The 19,066-nt window shown below is 40.3% G+C and overlaps 1 protein-coding gene across 7 annotated transcripts in view; it reads right to left on the reverse strand.

Moving 5' to 3' along the window:
• Positions 1-243: 243 nt before the first annotated feature.
• The window catches only part of ATP8A1 (ATPase phospholipid transporting 8A1), a 354,609-nt gene continuing 335,786 nt past the window's right edge, over positions 244-19,066 (reverse strand). For all 7 annotated transcript variants that reach the window (XM_068278517.1, XM_068278515.1, XM_068278516.1 and 4 more), the window contains 5 exons: positions 17,387-17,494; positions 9,223-9,311; positions 7,377-7,469; positions 3,768-3,859; positions 244-520 (listed from right to left, as the gene is read on the reverse strand). In XM_068278517.1, coding sequence (XP_068134618.1) covers positions 423-520; positions 3,768-3,859; positions 7,377-7,469; positions 9,223-9,311; positions 17,387-17,494 — 480 coding nt within the window. In that variant the 3' untranslated portion in view covers positions 244-422. The remainder of the gene's footprint in view (positions 521-3,767; positions 3,860-7,376; positions 7,470-9,222; positions 9,312-17,386; positions 17,495-19,066) is intronic.

Genomic DNA, 19,066 nt, shown 5'->3' on the forward strand with positions numbered 1-19,066 from the left:
ATTCATAAAAATAGTTTGACACTTAACCCTCTGGAACATCAGTGATGTAGACAGCCATTATGGTTTCATCTTCAACCTTATGTTGAGCTGCCACAGTTGGTATATCCGTTATGTGTAATGATGCTCTGTACTTCGATGTTAAAGACGTAGTTAGCTTGCTGGTTACTAAGGCAGCAAGACATTCTTCATTACTAATAAATAATACTGAGACCCCTCTCTGGCTAAGCAAAGACTCATCACAAGTTTTAGTCTTCAAGCCTAAACTAATTAGCATATTTAATGGTTGCTTAGACATTCACAACTTCTTCTATGTCGTATATGTTTTTAATGGTGGGACAGGTTTCACAAGAGATCGAAAACCCAAACAGTAGCGAGATCGTATGTCTTAGTCTCGGCCCTCAGAGAGCAGGGCAGGATCGGATTCACCACTCTTCAGGCTTCTGTTTTGTGGTGTCATATGCTCTGATCACTTCAGACTGTGAAACAATACCATTTTCATCTTGTGAGAAGGCATAACCATCTGTAAAGCAAAAGATGAAGGGTAAAAAGACAACTGTACTTTCAAAGTAAAGAATAGTTACCTATTGCCCCCCCCCCCCCCAACCTGTGTTTAGATATTTTAGATGACACTCCCTATGATGGATGTTCCATTATGTAGGATAAAAAAGCTCTGCCCCAAGTCTTTCTGAACTTTAACCACAAGAGGAAATCTTGCTTTTTAAAATGTACCCGAGGCAAAGCCTTTTGCACAAATAGCTTCTATAAATGATCTATTTTAGGAAAATGTCTACTTTGCAGACTTGTGAATTGGGGCCTTAGCCTCTCCATCACTGATTAAAGTATAACCAAGGCAAAGTCTTTTGTACAAATGGAAGGAGCGGGCATGTATGGGCAGCATCATGCCCACATTCTCCATCCCCTTGTAAATGCCCCTGTAAGTGTTCCATGTCATGGGCAGTAGTGTTCAACCTGGCTGATTTGGCATGTTGCCCATACATGCCTGTTCCCTCAGTTTGTACAAAAGACTTCGCCTCGGTTAGTGATATCAGTGATAGCTTCAGACAAGGAGAAGTTATGGCCCCAATTCACAATTCTCCAAAGTAGACATTTTCCTAGAATAGATTATCTATAGAAGCTACAGTGTTAAATTGTACAAATTCTACCTGATTAAAATGACCAACTAAAAGTTGTAAATCAGGAAAGCAGTAGATTCTAGTATTATAATACAGAAGTCACTATGTTGGTGGTTTAATAGAAAATAAGCACTGACAGAAGGCACAGATGGGACCCCTCTTTATCCTTGTTTAAGAGGTCTTAAAGGGGGATGAAACAGGACTTCAAAAACTCTTATACCAATTGCTAAGTACAATATTAGTTTAACATAAAGGTGGAGTAGTGCAGGCACTACACAGAACGCTCTCATTTTAGCAGGCTGGGAAAATCCCCATCTAATTGCATAAGTCTGCTGCTGACTGGTGGGTTGTGATAGGAGAGCAGCAAAAGCAGCCCTAAAAAGAGGAAGAGGCTAAGCTTACTGCCCACACAGCTTATGCTTTAAAATACACTACAGACGTTTAGAAAAAGGTCCTCTGGACTCCTGTGAGAGGACTAACAAAGCAAGCTTTATTTTTATGAAAAAGTGAGAAACTTCTATACTTTAAAGTGGATCTGAGATGAAAGTTATTATAACAAGTAACTTGTCTATATATATCTTATCTAAAGTTTATAGTTTACACAGCAAATTTAGCTGCAAACCGCTTCAAAAGTTTATGATTAATTATTGCTGTGATACAATGAGGGCAGCCATGTTCTGTTTGTGATATTACACAGTCAAACTGATAGCATCTCCAGCTCGCAGCCTGTGACAAATTCAGTCACCTCTCCTCCTCCCTCTGAAATCTCTGGCTAGTAACCTCTTCCTCCTCCTCCTGCCCATACTGAGCTTCCATAAGCCCTTGCTACCTGGGACTGAGTGCCAAGGCTCTCTGAAAAGCTGTGGGCGAGCCTTGTTTAGTTTATAGGGAATTTGAGTATTAAAATAAAATAAAAAAAGTATTTGGCTTGAGGAATGCCCTATAAACTATATGAAAGGACCACAATGAGTTTATGTTTGATCCACTTTAAGCTGAATGGAATATTTCATTGAGTATGAGCTTCTGATTCTTGTTAACGAACAGAAAAAAAGTTTTTGAAAATGACTGCAGGTAGGATTGAACAGTCTTGCAGCCAGGTGACAATTTCCTCATCTCTTCCAATTACTATTTACCATGAAACATTACTTTTATCTCTAGATTTAGTCAGCATAGAAGCAGATGTAATGATTTAACCTCCTTAGCGGTATCCTCAGGTCAGGTTCGGGACAGAAATCTGCAACTCAGGGCGGTACCCGAGCCTGACTCATGGTACCGCCGGGAGGTGAACGCAGAGCCTGCGCGCAGTGGGCTTTGTAAATCACCTTCCCTGGGATCCAGACGCCATTCTTTTTCTAGTCCTCGGAGGCACTGGATCCCTCTGGTGAGATCACCATCTGTTGTCATGACTACAACCAGTGATCTCACTATGGTTTAACATCCCCACCCGGTGGACGGAGGGAGATATGCAGCCAGGGGAGGTTAGTAATGTGCTGGGCTGCCACAGATTGCACCACTTTTAGATCCTAAAATACTGACATAATGATACCGCCAGGGAGGTGAATAACTGGCTCCTGCTTCACATCACCGTTAAAAAGCAATTTCCTAAAGTCTATCTTTGCCTATTTCTCTTTTGAGAGATCATATGAGTATGCTCAGGTTATCTGACCGTCTCTTTTATGCCAGCATTGAATATTTGGAGAAATAGGACTTGGTCTGGGAACGGTGGGTTGCACTGACTAAGAATGTGTAACTCACTTGGTTATGCCGTTGGCCTTTTTCCCTTTTTTTTGCTGACCTGTTATCCATTTTGTATTGATGTGTCTATATACCTCTTGGGATAGGCTTCATGTGTTTTTAGTATTTATTTATGTATTTATTTTTGTATTGTTTTATATTGTATAACCTCCCTGGCGGTAAGCCCGACACTGTCGGGCTAGCCGCAGCAGGGGATCACATGGCCCCTGAGGATTTAAAAAAATAAAATAAAAACGGTTTTATATTGTTCAGCTAGCACTTCGCTAGCTAACTATGTGTGGCAAGTCCCTCCGGTCCCCAGTGGCCGCCCCTGGTATACGTACACCCCCGGGATCCCGCAATGGCGCAGCCTCCCAATCAGCTCCAGGCTTCGCTATGGGGAGGATCGGGACTGCACATGATGTCGATGACATCATGTCCGATCGTCGCCATAGCGACAGTGAAGCTCATTGCTGAAGCTGTGGCTCTCGCGGGATCGCAGACGGGTAAATATTGCCAGTGGCGATCGGGGGGGGGGTTGGTCATAGAGGTGCCGGGGACTTGCTGCACAGTTAGCTAGCCTAGTGCTAGCTAACAAATAGAAAACATTTTTTATTAAAAAAAAATGCCTCCCGCGGACACAGCCACTGCATCTGCATACCGCCAGGTAGGTTAATAAAAACGCTTTGAATATGAAACAAAGCCATTTTTTTCTTTCTGTATCCGTAGTTGAAAACATTTTGTAAGTCTACAAAGACACGTGGAATAGCATAATTCTATGCTTGTTCACAGAATTTACTCTTTGTGTACCGATGTTATATGGTTGTAAGTCTAATCAGCTTTTCATGGAAGTGCAGACTGTTCTGTATGCAGCGGGCAGAAGGAACAAGACAAACTTACGCAGCAAGTTGTGCTGAACAGATTCGGAACGATACAAGTTGACGGTACTCTTCTTGAAAACGTTTTTCAGAAGCTGCGCTCTCTCTGTTAAACTGCATACACATCGAAGAAATAGAAAACGTTAACACAAACTTCATGGTGGTCAATCAGCAAGCTAAAATATAAAGGCAATTATTAGTTACATCTCAATGGCTGTTTAAATGACATATCGCTACTTCTTTATTTGTAAAGGCCCAACCTACAAATATTTTACCTGAGCATGAACAGAGTTTGTACCACATGTTCTATGGGGGGCATTCATAAAGGAGCAAAAATAAAGGGTGCTAACGGCGATTATTATTTTAGATTTATACGGTGCCGCCATCTTCTGTAGCGTTGTACAACAGGGAATATAAAATACAGACAGTTACAAGACAATGGGTTACAGATAAATGACAACTGAGCAGGTCAGCAATGCATCATACATGGAGGTGGAAAACATGAAACCGCTTCACACAGCAGCAGGGATGATCAATGAGAGGCAAATCATTTCTCTTTGCATTGAAATTTCATGTAAAGGTTATGCAGCTTGCATCTCATTGAGAATCCCGACACAGCAGTAGTAACACATACAGGGATGGAGAGCCCTGCCCAATTGAGCTTACAGTCTAAGGAGTTAAAGAGAACCCGAGGCATCCAGAATGTGAAAAAGTAAATACCTAAGGACAGAGAAGCCTCTGGATGCTCCAGCGGATTCCCACGCTGTCCTCCGCCGCTGCCTGGGACCCTCCTTCACTTGGGAGCCGCGCTGATTTTCTGGCATGAGCACAGCCCTGCTGCACCCGCACAAGTATGGCCACGCCTCTGAATAGGCATGGCTCCGGTGGACTGCGCTGGTGCACCTGTGCCTGAAAAGAAGCGCGGCTCCAATGGGATTACCAACATGCAATTGGCGGTAATCATCGGGGGATCCATGCTCAGCGATGGGACCAGAGGATGGCGTGGGAAGCCTCTATCATATCCATAGGCTTCTCTCTTCTAAGGCATTTACTTTTGGATCCGAGCTTCAGCTCGGGTAAACTTTAAGGCTTAGAGCAACAGGTAGAGGGGGAGCTGTATACAAGGTGGAAGCATGAAGTGTCTTAGGTGTGACTATATGCTTGCCTGATGAGATGCATTGTCAGGTTGCACCTAAAGATAGCAAGTGTGGGTGAGCGACAGAGTGTGGAAAGAAGTTGCAGAGATGGATGAAATTTGAGAGAAGTCTTTTATGCAAGAATGAGAACAGGTGACTAGAGAGAAGAATATAGTTAGTAGAGTGGAGGTTTCATGCAGGGAAGTATCTGGAGACAACTGCAGTTAAGAAGGGAGGAGCAAGACTGAAGTGCTTTGCAGGTGAGAGGCAGGCTTATGAATTGTATCTTTTATGTGACAGGCAAACAATGGAGGGAATGATAGCGCAGGTTAGCATTGTAGAAGCAAGAGGGGAGGGATGAGACATGCCACAGAGATCATGATGGGTTAGAGCGGAGCCAGACGGCTGGCAGGCAATGATCAAGTATATGTCCCTGAAATGCATATTACCTCTGGAGGCTGGTGCTCATAAGATGCGGACACTAGGTGATGGTGCCAGGCAAGTATATTTCACTGTAGTGAAGTGGCACATAGTGTTACTGTGGATGGAACAGATTCATCACTTTGACCAAAGGAATAAAAAAAATGAAGCCTTGTATGCCAGTTCATTCCCCCATCCCCTTCCACGTTATTTTTCATAGAGTGATGACAACTGTTTTTGGGACGTTGAAGGTTTTTAGACATTCACCAAGGTACACTATGCCAACACAATTAGTCAACTGTAACCTGACATCTAGAGAAACGGAGAAAAGCACTGTGCTGCTTCAGTCCAGCAGACCATCTTCTAAAAGGGCTGTGGATTCGAAGTCTAGTAGTCGGAGTTGGATGATTTTTGTACCCACTCCATAGCTTTGCAAGGGCTGTGGAGTTGGTGCAATTTGGCTACCTGGAGTTGGTGGTTTCATAAACTGAGGAGTTGGGAGTCAGATGATCTTTGTACCGACCCCAAGCCCTGTCTCCTAAGTAGTAAATTGTGTAAGCGTACCCCTTTTTGCCATCGCTTCATGCATATGCCAGCATATTTGGCTGACATTATGGTTGGTATTGACAAAGTGTAACACTAGTGGGGTTTCTATAGTAAATTTGCTTTTCTAAATGTTGCTACTCAATGTCAAACCCTGCTCTTTGGTAAGACAGATGTTGCTTTCATGCTCAATAATACCAATTTTTTTCAACCCACGTAAGCCAGGCCACGTGGACCTTTAATAAAATAAATGACTGCTGTGGACTTTCATACCCCAGTCGAGGATGCAACACAAAATCTCCTGCTATTATTTACATGCAGTTCTGAAAATTCCTGCAAGTAAATATACCAGCATCTGTTAACATCTAACAGCAAGTGCCTCAATAGATCAAAGCTGCACTGCTGGCAGCACAAAGGGGACCTACACAATATTTAGACGGTGGTGTGATAATGTGTTGGCTAATCAATGCAAGCATCTTAATTAGCTCATGTAAAGTAAATCGCCTTTAAAGTACTTGGTCAAGACTCAATATGGGTTTCTTTAAAGCAGTGCAGTCCAACTTCGTGGGCAGGGAGCTGGCAAGCAACGTGTTTGTTTGGCTGGAGGGGGCGGAGCATCAATGTCCTGGCTTCGGGTGGCAGAGCAAAGTGTGAACAAGAGGTTAGCCTGCCAGAGGAGGGGGGCTGACACAAAAAATAGTCCAGGCAAGCAAGTGCAGCCTGTGGGCCACCAGTTGGACAACGCTGCTTTGAAGCATCAGACCCTATATAAATTGGGTAGTCATCTCTAACAATAGACTGCGATGAATATTGCCTTCATTTCAAAATCATGTTCCTCACAAATGGGTTTCAAATCCTGTTTGCTAAAAAAAATAAAAAAAAATATAGAAAAAACTGTTCTAGGGAGGCTTTCTTATTTAATTGGAAAATTTAGAAAGCAATAAAAAAAAAAAAACAATAAAAGAGGGAAGAAAATTTGCTCAATATCCATACATTTTTTTGCTATTGTTGAAAATTATGATTTGAGTTTGGCGAAATAAAAAGGGTAACTAGCAAAAATGTATAACTCTCAAGAGCCAACTTGTAAAGTAATCCACTTATCTTACATACTTACTAGTACTGGTCAGATGACGTACAGTTTTTTCACAATCCATAGCAATGATTTTAGGGCAGGGTCAGACAGGAGTCTGAACCAGCCACCCAAGCAAATCGCTCAAATACTTTTCTACAAGTGGGCAGAAAAGCATTTGGGAACTTCCGGTGGTGCTTCCAAACGTTTGGCGCTTTTGACACGGAAGTGCAGCACTTGCTAATCATGGAAGCTACAAACTAGGCAACGGGAAAAATCGAGCGTAGTTTGCACAAACTATGGTAAAGATGCTGTCCATTCAAATGAATGGACAGCGATTAAGCAACGAGCGCCGCGGCCATCACTTAGCACCCATGTGAGCCTGTACTCAAGCAAAAAACAAAGCAATAATCCAACAAAAAGCTAATAAATGCAATAATGAATAGTAAGCAGGATTGTTTACCTTTTGCCATGTACAACGGCTCCGGGGTCTTGTGACTTGGCCTCAAGCTCCTGAACTTCATCCACCAAATCCTTAAAACTGGTTCTTTTGACACTTTATGAACAATAGAAATAAATAATGTGCTTATATGATAATGTAGGTGTAGGATATGATATATATATATATATATATATATATATTTTTTTTTTACAAATAGATCAATATCTATTAAGCAATTCATTTTACATACTTTTATATATGACACAGTATGCTACATCCGTCATTTTCTTTGATATACACAAGTTGTTTAAAGCATACCTAAACTGAGAGGGATAGGGAAGCTGACATTTCCTTTTAAACAATGCACATTCCCTGGCTGTCCTGCTGATCCTCTGCCGTCAATACTTTTAGCCATAGACCCTGAACAAGTATACAGTTCAGGTGTTTATGACTGAAGTCTGAATAGATTAGCCACGTGCTTGTTTCAGATACTACTGCAGGCAAAGAGAACAGCAGGACTGCCAGGCAACTGGTATTGTTTAATAGGAAATTAAAATGGCAGCCCCCAGACCACTCTCAGTTCATGAGTACTTTAACCTACAGGCTATTTTACCCTTACCACCAGGAGCCATTTTCACCTCTCAGCGCTCCTCCCATTCATTTGGCCATGATTTTAGCACTTCTTATCGCACCTAAATGATCTAGAGCTTGTTTTGTTTTCATCACAAATTAAGCTTTTTGTGGGTGATACTTGATTTTAGTAATTATTTTATATGCATTTTGTAGAGAGAACAAGGGAAAAAATGAAAAAAACACAGTATTTCTCTAATTTCATCCTCTATAGGTTTAAAATAAACAATGCTACTATAGATAAAACCCACACATTTTATCTTCTCATTTGTCCTATCACAATATTAAAATTATGTTCCTAGTACAATGTATGGCGACAATATATGATTTGAAAATAAATACTTTTGTACCCCATCACTAATTACAAGCCCTTATTTGCTAAAATAACAGTAATATATCCTCATGACATACATATTAAAAAGCTGGGGTTTTGCAAAGGATTAATAACTATAATAGATTTTTTTAAAGGCTTTTTTATTGTAATTTTTCTTTTTGGCCACAAGATGGCACCATACACTATGCTGGGCAACCAGGAAGTATATTTTTTTCACTGGTTCTTACTTTCATTATTATAAATAAACATGGATCCTGATAGGAGTCAAGTTAATTTATTTCTAGGCATTTCGATTAGCTCAGGGAACACGTGTTCCCCTATACCAATCCCAGATGTGTAAATCCCACTGTAAATGAGAGGCGGGAGAGTGCACATCCACCCCATATAGACAGGACATATCGGTACTTCCTGTTTGTGAGGATTAAATAGGATGTACCAGCACAGCCTGATTGGATTGTTTTTCGTAAATGGAGAAACAACATTACAGAACAGCCAGGTGATGAAACATCTCATGAGATTTCCAACACGTTTCTGTGATTTCTTTGGCTACAGCCAGAAACAGGCACTAGGGCCTAAGGAAATGGGAAGTCCAACAAAAAAAAAGTATTGTCAACTGACTGTTCAATAAAGTTGCTTCAGCATTTACACGCCTTTTTTTAGGGGTAAGTGCTCTCTCTGCATAGATTTGTTTTTTAGATCTAAGCAACTCCAATGCTGCACTGCATTTCAAAATTCAAAAATATGGTGCTCTGCAGAAATGCATACGTAGGTTTGACAGCAGTGTGTGTCATATGGGTTTCCCTCATACAAACTGCAGATTATGTTAAGATTTCCAAATTTTCTACTAGCACACAATAGAGAGAAATACTGTAGTATCTATGAAGCAATAAAATAAATACTCACGCTTTATAAAACACATCAAACAGCAAAGATGTTACAGGAATGAAGAGGAGACCCATCCAAAAAAACCCAGAACTGAACATCATGTCTGCCTACCAGAAAAAATAAAGACAGTTTAAGTTTTCATCCACAACATATTCTAGCAACTTCATAGTATTTATGTCTAGCGATCTTATTTGCAAAAATCACTTAAGAGAAGATCATCACAGGACGAATGCTCCACTAATACAAGAATATCCAGTGAGGGAGAAGGTTTTCTACTCCACCTTAAAAATCATCAAACCACAAGCAATATTTTTTTGCAGTTATTTAATCCTTTATCTACCGCAGAAATAATTTTACATGGAAATTAACAGCAGAAGAAATTTGAGATTCGCCTTGTACTCTGCATTAATGAGATTGTGCTTGGGTTTCTAGTGATCCAAAAGAGCTTTTATTTTTTTTAAACGTAGATATTCATTGAACCCTTTTAGAAAATCAGAACAGCCAAGCACCTGTTTACCAATGAGTTTCGGAAGTGCCCACACAAGTCTGCACGTGTCAGCATTGTCCAATATATGTATATCTACGTATATTCCACTATTTGTGTATGTGTATTCACACTTTCTTGGCTTGGAGGCTGGTGCGCAAAAACTGGAGAGAAAAAACAACAAAAAATGCAAAACTGGCAAAATCAAAATTATATTAAAGATGGTCGTCTGCAGGGCCTTAAAGCGGACCTGAACTCAGTACTTCCTCTCGGTTCTAAAAGACACACAACAGCATAATAACCTTTAAAGAACAACATTTTTTTGTTACAGCTGATACAAATACTACAATAAATCTACAGTGTGTCTGCTTCCTGCTTTCATGGAAGCAGACATATTGTTAACATACTGTACTTTCAAATGAGCTTATCTGCCATGGCAGTCAGCTGACACAGGGGAGAGATCAAATTTCAACTTGTGATTAGACACAGATGAGAGAGGGGAATTAGACAGGCTACACTCTCTAAATACATACAGGGTGCATTTCTCTAGGTTTTCCTGTGCAAGAATTCAGGTCCATTGTAAAGAGGCACTGTGGTGACATAGTAGAATGCAGGAAATGATTCAAGATACCCCTTTCACAGTAACATTCCACAGAGATCACTTGACAGAACTAAAGAGCTTGCAGTCTGTGATACATTTCAGAATGTAAATCAGGGAGAGGGAAGGTTTTACAATAAGCAACCATTGACTAAATAGTTTATAAATGATTTACAATTAAGCAATTCATTAAATTATTTTCACTACAATTCCCTTTTAAAGAGCTTTGTCCCTACTTTTTCACATCCCCTAAAATTATTGGAGAAATTTTTTTTTTGTCTGAAATTTATTTTCTCAAAAACTGGCTTTGCTTTAATTTGCTTTGACTTGTATCTGGAACCTTAGTGGTACAACAACCATGGGATAAAAATCTGTCAACCACAAGCATCCTGTACACGATAATTACAACTATTTTTTTTAAGCTTTCACATTATTTACTGACAGGGTTCCATCAACCTTGCATTATGTTTGACATTTTGCTTAAATAAAGGTTTAAAAGTATGCTCTGTGTAAGTAAAACAAAAATTTTAATTGCAATAACCTTTGGGGGAAAAAAACCCCAACATTTAAAAAAAAAAATAATTCTAGTAGCAGATACAATCAAATTGTATAAAATCAAACAAAACATTTTTGATGCTATTCTGTGAGAGAAGCAAGCTTTTAGGCAATATATTAACTAGTAAGCTCTGGGGTCAGGCGGCATTCCCTTCATCTACATGAAGTCTCTCAATGCCCACACACATACTATTGGCTGCAAAAGAACTGCTTAAGACTGCCAGACTATTCTATACTATTATCAGGTGATCCCTGTGTTTGAATACAAATAGTTTTATTCAAACAATTCAAGAGAACACAACAACATTTTAACTAGCTGTAGGAAAGAAAGTATAAGACCGATATTTTCAAATATGCTTTTGCATCTTGTTTATAACTTTTTTCACGATTTTGTGTAATTCTGTAATATCCTTGAATAACATTGTTTAATGTAATGTCTCCTCTTTCTTTTTGTACAGTGCTGCGTAAAATGTTATAAAGTTTTATTATTGAAGTACAAAAGAGGTACCAGGTAATGGCTACCACAGCAAATGTAAATGTTGTTATTCCTAGTGACGTAGACAAGAGGATACTGCTGTATTAATGAGCCTGTGCTGTGGAAACATTAGTTATGAGCATCTCCAACACTCAGAAGTAGTCCTCAAAAAAACACATCTACAAAAAAATATGCTCGGCATTTGCAGATTGTTGTCCTCCCTCATACAATTGGTGAAAATACTTTGCCACACGTGTAGCTGGCTCTGGATGCAAGATCACTGCAGTGTATGACAGGCTTCAGACTGCCCAAGGATGGATACCTCGCTCAATAAAAGAGAAGGGGATTACCGGTAGATAACAAATCTTTATTTAAAAAAAAATAAATGTCAAGCACTACGGCAAAAGTTCAACCAGCCTCAGGATTAAAATCCAAAACACAGCGGATAGCGCAGCTCCAATAACTGTGGGTCAGTAAGAGATATCTGTAGAAAAACAGGAGTGCTCTATCGTGTGTAAAACTTTTGATAGAAAATTAGGGATTGGATAATAGTCCATCATTGGTCAGACAGCAGCACCAACGGAATCTCTTTACTATTCCTCAAGCCAGAGTGAATTCCTTCACACACAGAGCACAGGGCTATCTATCTTTTCTGTTTCAAAGGAACAATTTCCAACCCTAAAGCTAACCTATAAAAAAAATCAAACTTGTGTAAAAATATCTGATGGTACATCTTTAAATAATAAAATGTCACTTTATTCCCAGTGATGTTGCATTTATCTGTGTCTAAAACAATGTAACAGGCTAGTGTTCCTAGACCCATTCATATAGGAGAGCTTTATTTTCCTAACCCCTCTGCTTCTTAGCATGTAGTCCTACCAAGGTGGTATGCGCAGTTCAAGACAGCGACTGAAAGCAATTTATTTACCTTTTATGAGATGTAGGCGATTGTACCGCAGTGTTTCCAGAAAAAGGATTTCCTACACTCTGGCCACCTTGTTTCTTATTCTAAAATGTATAACAGCGCTGAAGCCCTAATGTGGGCCTTAGGATGTTAATACTGACCATTGTAATGCTAACTATGACTGGACAGGCAAGTGGAGCCACACTATTCAGTCTAAACGCTCTTTGGCTTTGCAAATGAACATGAGTTGGGGGAGGGAAGATTTTCTTCCTGCATCATATCTGAAAGGCTGTCAGATTTTTTTTTTCGTTTGAATTGCTGAGTTAATCCAAACTTAAAAGATGTAAAGCTGACATTCGCATTTAAGACAGAAGCCTTCTTTGTATATTTTGGATCAAGTGTGGGGTGGGGGGAGGGAGCAAAATCCCACAGAATTTCCTTCCTCTCCTCGGCTACTCCTCTCGCTCTGTGGAAACCATTTTTGTTTGTAACTTTTCACATTTCTCTACACACAAGCTGGTCAGCTGGGAAATGGCAGACCGATGCCTGGGAGACAATGGCAGAAACAGGAGCAGACTGTTCTAAGGATGGGCTCTGTCTGCCTGGCCTGTGTGGTTTACAAATTGTTCCTAATGTGTGAGATTTGCAGCCCATGCCAAGATTTCTCTTTCTTATGAAACCAAATGGAATCTGCCACAAAAGTGGCTCTCGTGGGAATTCATAAGGACTCGGGAATAAGACTTGAAAAGCCTGAAATAATGACGGACCAGCAGCCCCTGGGCAGAAAGAAAGAAATCAGACACTGCAGAGAGTCACACACATCCTAAATAAGATGAAGTGTTGGAGATGCAGCATAACAGACCTTCCTACTACCACAGATATCGAGGGTCCAGCAATATCTTATGCTGGTTCCACAAATAGTTTGATGCAGTCTTCTTACATGATTTGTTTTAGCGCAAACTCAAAAATGAATTAAAGCAACGGTTTGATTGCTTTCAAAATATTCAGTTCAATCTAATTAAAAGTGTTTTGCCTTCCAATTTCATAAAAAAAAATAACCTTTCTGTGAAACAAATATACCAGTTGACAACTTTCAATAGAAAAACATAAAACTTCAAATAAGACAGTAGACTGAATTCATATATCCCCCATTACCTCATCAGTGCAGTTTCTCTGCTAACTTAAAGAGCTTCAGTGATCACTTTCATGGTCCCTCCCTGTTTCCACTAGGAACGACCACTAATGTTTTCAACGACCACTAATGTTTTCAGCAAGCTTCGTGAAAACATAGCAGTGATCATAAATTAATTCTCTCTGACACTTACCTCAGCCTGTCAGCATAGAGCATTAACATACAGCACAGAAAGCTAAAAATGCTGTTAGTGATTTCCATTCTGTACATAGCACTGACATCACCAAAAAAACTGTATAACCAGTTTCAGCACAGGCCTCTTTCACCCAATCCTGATCCACTTCACAGTTGGCGAGTAATAAAGAAAAACAAAATGATCCTTTATCTGCTGTAATTCTTATGTAACATGCATGGGTGATGAATACTAAGTATAACACTTTTATTCCAATAAAATATATACAGTATAAAAAGTGTATTAAAAGAAAACTTACAATCGAGGACCCAAATCACAGGGTACCCCAAGTATTAAGACTTCTCTATTTAGTCAATCCCAAATAGGGCATAGATCCAGTGCTGTGCAAGCTCCAACCCGGGGTACCCAGTGATTCAGTTTCCCAGTTGTTTTCATTTATAACCCATGCATGTTACATGCACATGAAGCCCATGATACTGTATATGAATTACAGCACATAAAGGATCATTATTAAGCTATCAGTAAGGCTATCTTTGGTGGAAGAATCGGATTAGACTACTAGCTATGAGACTGGGATTGATCCCCAAACAACTTGACAACAACCTTATAATGTGGGTTGTTATCTGGTAGGTGTTATTTATTTTACTTTATTACTCACTAACTGCGAATTAAATCAGGATTGGGTGAAAGAGGCCTCTGCTGAAAATGGTTATACAAGTTATTGGGACTTTTCTTTTTATTAGCTACAACCTAATTGTTTGTTCTGAATTGGACTTTGGCGTTTCCTGTGCAAGCAAAACTGGACAATGAGTATTACTTTTTGGTAAAAAGAAACAGTGGAAACATACAGTGGATTGCAAAAGTATTCGGCCCCCTTGAAGATTTCCAAATTTTGTCACATAACTGCCACAAACATGAATCAATTTTATTGGAATTCCACATGAAAGAGTAATACAAAGTGGTGTACACATGAGAAGTGGAACGAAAATCATACATGATTCCAAACATTTTTTTTTACAAATAAATAACTGCAAAGTGGGGTGTGCATAATTATTTGGCCCCTTTTGGTCTGAGTGCAGTCAGTTGCCTATAGACATTGCCTGATGAGTGCTAATGACTAAATAGAGTGCACCTGTGTGTAATCTAATGCCAGTACAAATACAGCTGCTCTGTGAGGGCCTCAGAGGTTGTCTAAGAGAATATTGGGAGCAACACCACCATGAAGTCCAAAGAAAACACCAGACAGGTCAGGGATAAAGTTATTGAGAAATTTAAAGCAGGCTTAGGCTACAAAAAGGTTTCCAAAGCCTCGAACATCCCACGGAGCACTGTTAAGCCATCATTCAGAAATGGAAGGGGTATGGCACAACTATAAACCTACCAAGACAAGGCTGTCCACCTAAATTTACAGGCCGAACAAAGAGAGCGCTGATCAGAAATGCAGTCAAGAGGCCCATGGTGACTCTGGACGAGCTGCAGAGATCTACAGCTCAGGTGGGGGAATCTGTCCATAGGACAACTATTAGTCATGCACTGTACAAAGTTGGCCTTTATGGAAGAGTGGCAAGAAGAAAGCCATTGTTAACAAGAAAACATAAGAAGTCCCGTTTGCAGTTTGCCACAAGCCATGTGGGGGACACAGCAACCATGTGGAAGAAGGTGCTCTGGTCAGATGAGACCAAAATGGAACGTTTTGGCCAAAATGCAAAACGCTATATGTGACGGAAAATGAACACTGCACATCACTCTGAACACACCATCCCCACTGTCAAATATGGTGGTGGCAGCATCATGCTCGGGGGGTGCTTCTCTTCAGCAGGGACAGGGAAGCTGGTCAGAGTTGATGGGAAGATGGATGGAGCCATGTACAGGGCAATCTTGGAAGAAAACCTCTTGGAGTCTGCAAAAGACTTGAGACTAGGTTGGAGGCTCACCTTCCAGCAAGACAACGACCCTAAACATAAATCCAGGGCAACAATGGAATGGTTTAAAACAAAACATATTCATGTGTTAGAATGGCCCAGTCAAAGTCCAGATCTAAACCCAATCGAGAATCTGTGGCATGATCTGAAAACTGCTGTTCACAAACGCTGTCGATCTAATCTGACTGAGCTGGAGCTGTTTTGCAAAGAAGAATGGGCAAGGATTTCAGTCTCTAGATGTGCAAAGCTGGTAGAGACATACCCTAAAGACTGGCAGCTGTAATTGCAGCAAAAAGTGGTTCAACAAAGTATTGACTCAGGGGTCTGAATAATTACGCACACCCCACTTTGCAGTTATTTACTTGTAAAAAATGTTTGGAATCATGTATGATTTTCGTTCCACTTCTCATGTGTACACCACTTTGTATTGGTCTTTCACGTGGAATTCCAATAACATTGATTCATGTTTGTGGCAGTAATGTGACAAAATGTGGAAAACTTCAAGGGGGCCAAATACTTTTGCAAGCCACTGTATTTTGGTTAACATATAAGTGACTTATAGATACAAATATCATTACATTTATTTGAAATACAAGAAAGGCCATTTTAATCCGTGCCATGATGAGGATCAACCAGCCTGAAACATTCTGTATGCATTTTGGATTGGCGTGGCTCTGTACAATTACGCTGACACATCATTGCATTCCAGCGGTTCTGGGGGTGTGTTTAGCTTTCAGCGGATGATTTGCATATTCAGCAGTGATGCACTGGGGGACACCCTCAGAGTTCACTCCAAGCTGATTGATAGCAAATACCTCTTGTTTTAAGAAGGCAAACTTCTATTTCACATAGCATACCTATACTTAAGTGATCTTAAAATTATGTCAACCGTGCCTCTTAATAATAGTGTGTACCTGTACTACTGATACTGCTTTTGTTACAAAAATAATTTATCTCCAACAAGGTTTACTTTACACAAATATGCCTGAAGCAGCTCATACATTTATTTTTATTTTGCAGCACATTTAAAATGGACCTGAACTCTTGCATATGACAGAAGGAAAACAGAGAAATACACCCTGTATGTATTTAGAGAGTTTAGCCTGTGTAATTCCCCCTCATATGTGACTGATCACAACTGTAATTTGATCTATCAGGTGTGTCAGCTCAGGAATCTCAGCAGAGCAGTGAATTTGTAAAAAATAGGATTATTTTTTTTTTTTTATCAAAGTTTATTGTCAAAGACAACAATAGTTAACAACAACAGTTGTAGTCAGAAAGGCATAAATAGAGGAGTATAGAGCCACATAAAATAAACTGAAGAAAAACACATAACAGGCATAAAATAAATGCAAAAGCAAATCAGATGGAGCTATATAACCTAATTCATCAGACAAATAATACAATAAGAGAAGAAAAAAGTACATTCAAACATAGAATGTTAACAATATGTCTGCTTCCATGAAAGCAGAAAGTAGACACTGCAGATTTATAGCAGGATTTCTATCAGCTGTGACAAAGAAATGTTCTTTAAAGATTATTATGCTGTTGCTTATCTTTTAAATCAGAGAGGAAGTTTTGAGTTCAAGATTGCATTAAATGAAAGAACGCCTGTTATAAAGTAACAAAGGTCCCATTCCAGAACATGCCTAGCTATAAGGCAGCTTCTCTATCTAGAATGCTATTTGGGTCACTCTTTTGCGGAAGTGTGCAAAAAGAGGCCACTAGTGGAATCCTCATCATTCTTTCATGACAGATAAACTGTAATGAAGTTAATTAAAAAAAGTGCATATTTTATGTCTGGTATACTTTAGATTGGGTTGGGAAATTTCTCAACCAACTAAACTGTACTTTACAGAGAGCAGAGAAATCACCACAGAGCTTATTACAATAGAGATATATGAAGAAACGCCTCTTACCTCCCCTGACATGTCAGGTGCTAATGGGATTGCCGGCCATAAAGATGAGTAGATGCCAAAGAAAACTATCCATAGTAGAATACTGCCCCATATGGCCACGTGACTGAACTGCAGACAAAAACAATATGCATGTTATCAAGTAAACAATGTTTTACTGCGTTAGCAAACTTAATATAGGGAAAGAGCATTAACTCATTAGAATGTATGTTATGCTGGCATTCACCAATAGGCTTTAGGGAGGAAGGGAGCAAACATTGACTGAGCAGGTTTGTAAAAGTATACACAGACAGGCTTGGTGGGGGAGCAGGGTTAGAGGCACAAATGCACCAGGGGAGGGGGTAAGGACGGACAGAAGGTACGAAGGGCCCTCACTAAAGGGTAAAAAAAAGGGACATGGCTGGAGGCACACAAATTGATGAGCGGAGGACAGTTATTGGGGTAGGACTGGAGTGGCACATATTGATAGGAGGGGTAAAAGAATAGAAGGGTGGAAGGAGGAAAAGGGGTGGAAGGGGAAAGCAATGTAAGGGTGGAAATGGGAATGGAACAGCGGGATGGAAGGGGAAAGGGACAGAGAGGTGGAAGGGGGAAAGGAATGGATGGGGGGGGGGGGGGGAATGGGTCCAAGAGGTGGAAGGGAAAAGTGATGAAAGGGTGGAAGTGGGAATGGGACAGGAAGGTGGAAGAGTAAAAAAAGAGTGGAAGGAAAAGGTTGAGCATGGAAGGAAAAAGGATGGAGGAGCAGGGAGAGTACTGAGCAGCATGCACAGCAAAGTCTTGTGTACAGGTGTTCTAATAGAAAGAACTGCATTTTCCCAACGGGGCAAAACAAATAACATTACAGCTGCATTATAATGAGGCAATTCAGGGGTGATTATATCTAATGTTATTTTAACCTCCAAATTGTATTTCTTTGAAAAAGGGGAAGGAAGGAGTGTGAAGGAAGGAAGGGAAAGAAATGAGGGAGAAGGAAGGAAGGGGAAAAAAGGAAGGAAAAGGAACGAGGGTGAAGGAAGGAGCTGGGAGGAAGGAAGGAAGGGAGGAGCGGGGAGGAAGGAAGGAAGGGGGAAGGTGAAGGAAGGGGAAAGGAAGGAAGGACAAGGAAGGAGAGTGAAGGAAGGAGCGGGGAGGAAGGAAGCAAGGAAGGGGAAAGGAAGGAAGGACAAGGAAGGAGAGTGAAGGAAGGAGCGGGGAGGAAGGAAGGAAGGATGGGGAAAGGAAGGAAGGAGGGAGGAGGTCACACGGTTTTAATAGTGTGTAAAGGTGTCTTCATGTGGGAGAGTCCTTTTCTTCATGTACACACAGCAAGTGGAGTAATCAGGGACAGAGAATGCAATACATCTTTTTGTACAGTGGTGAAGAACTAGCTCATCACTCAAGACTTTCTTCTCCCTACTTCCTGCCTCCTGGACCACCAGGGTTCCTATTACAATCATAGAAGTCCCATGGGCAAGGAATGAAAACAAATATCCTAAGGGAACAGCAATAACAATTGTACCCCCATTCTACACTAAAATAAGCACTCTCCCTGGAGTTGGGCTTTGCTTCAGCCACTTCAGGTTGAGATCTGAATATTTCAGCAGACGGCCTGCAATGCGATAGTCTAAATGAGGAGAGAAAGCAGTTATATGCAAAACAGCAGATTCTTGTAGTATAGTGATGATCATATAACACGCTCTA

The sequence above is a fragment of the Hyperolius riggenbachi genome, chromosome 1 (assembly GCF_040937935.1).
Source record: "Hyperolius riggenbachi isolate aHypRig1 chromosome 1, aHypRig1.pri, whole genome shotgun sequence".
NCBI classification, from domain to species: Eukaryota; Metazoa; Chordata; class Amphibia; order Anura; family Hyperoliidae; genus Hyperolius; species Hyperolius riggenbachi.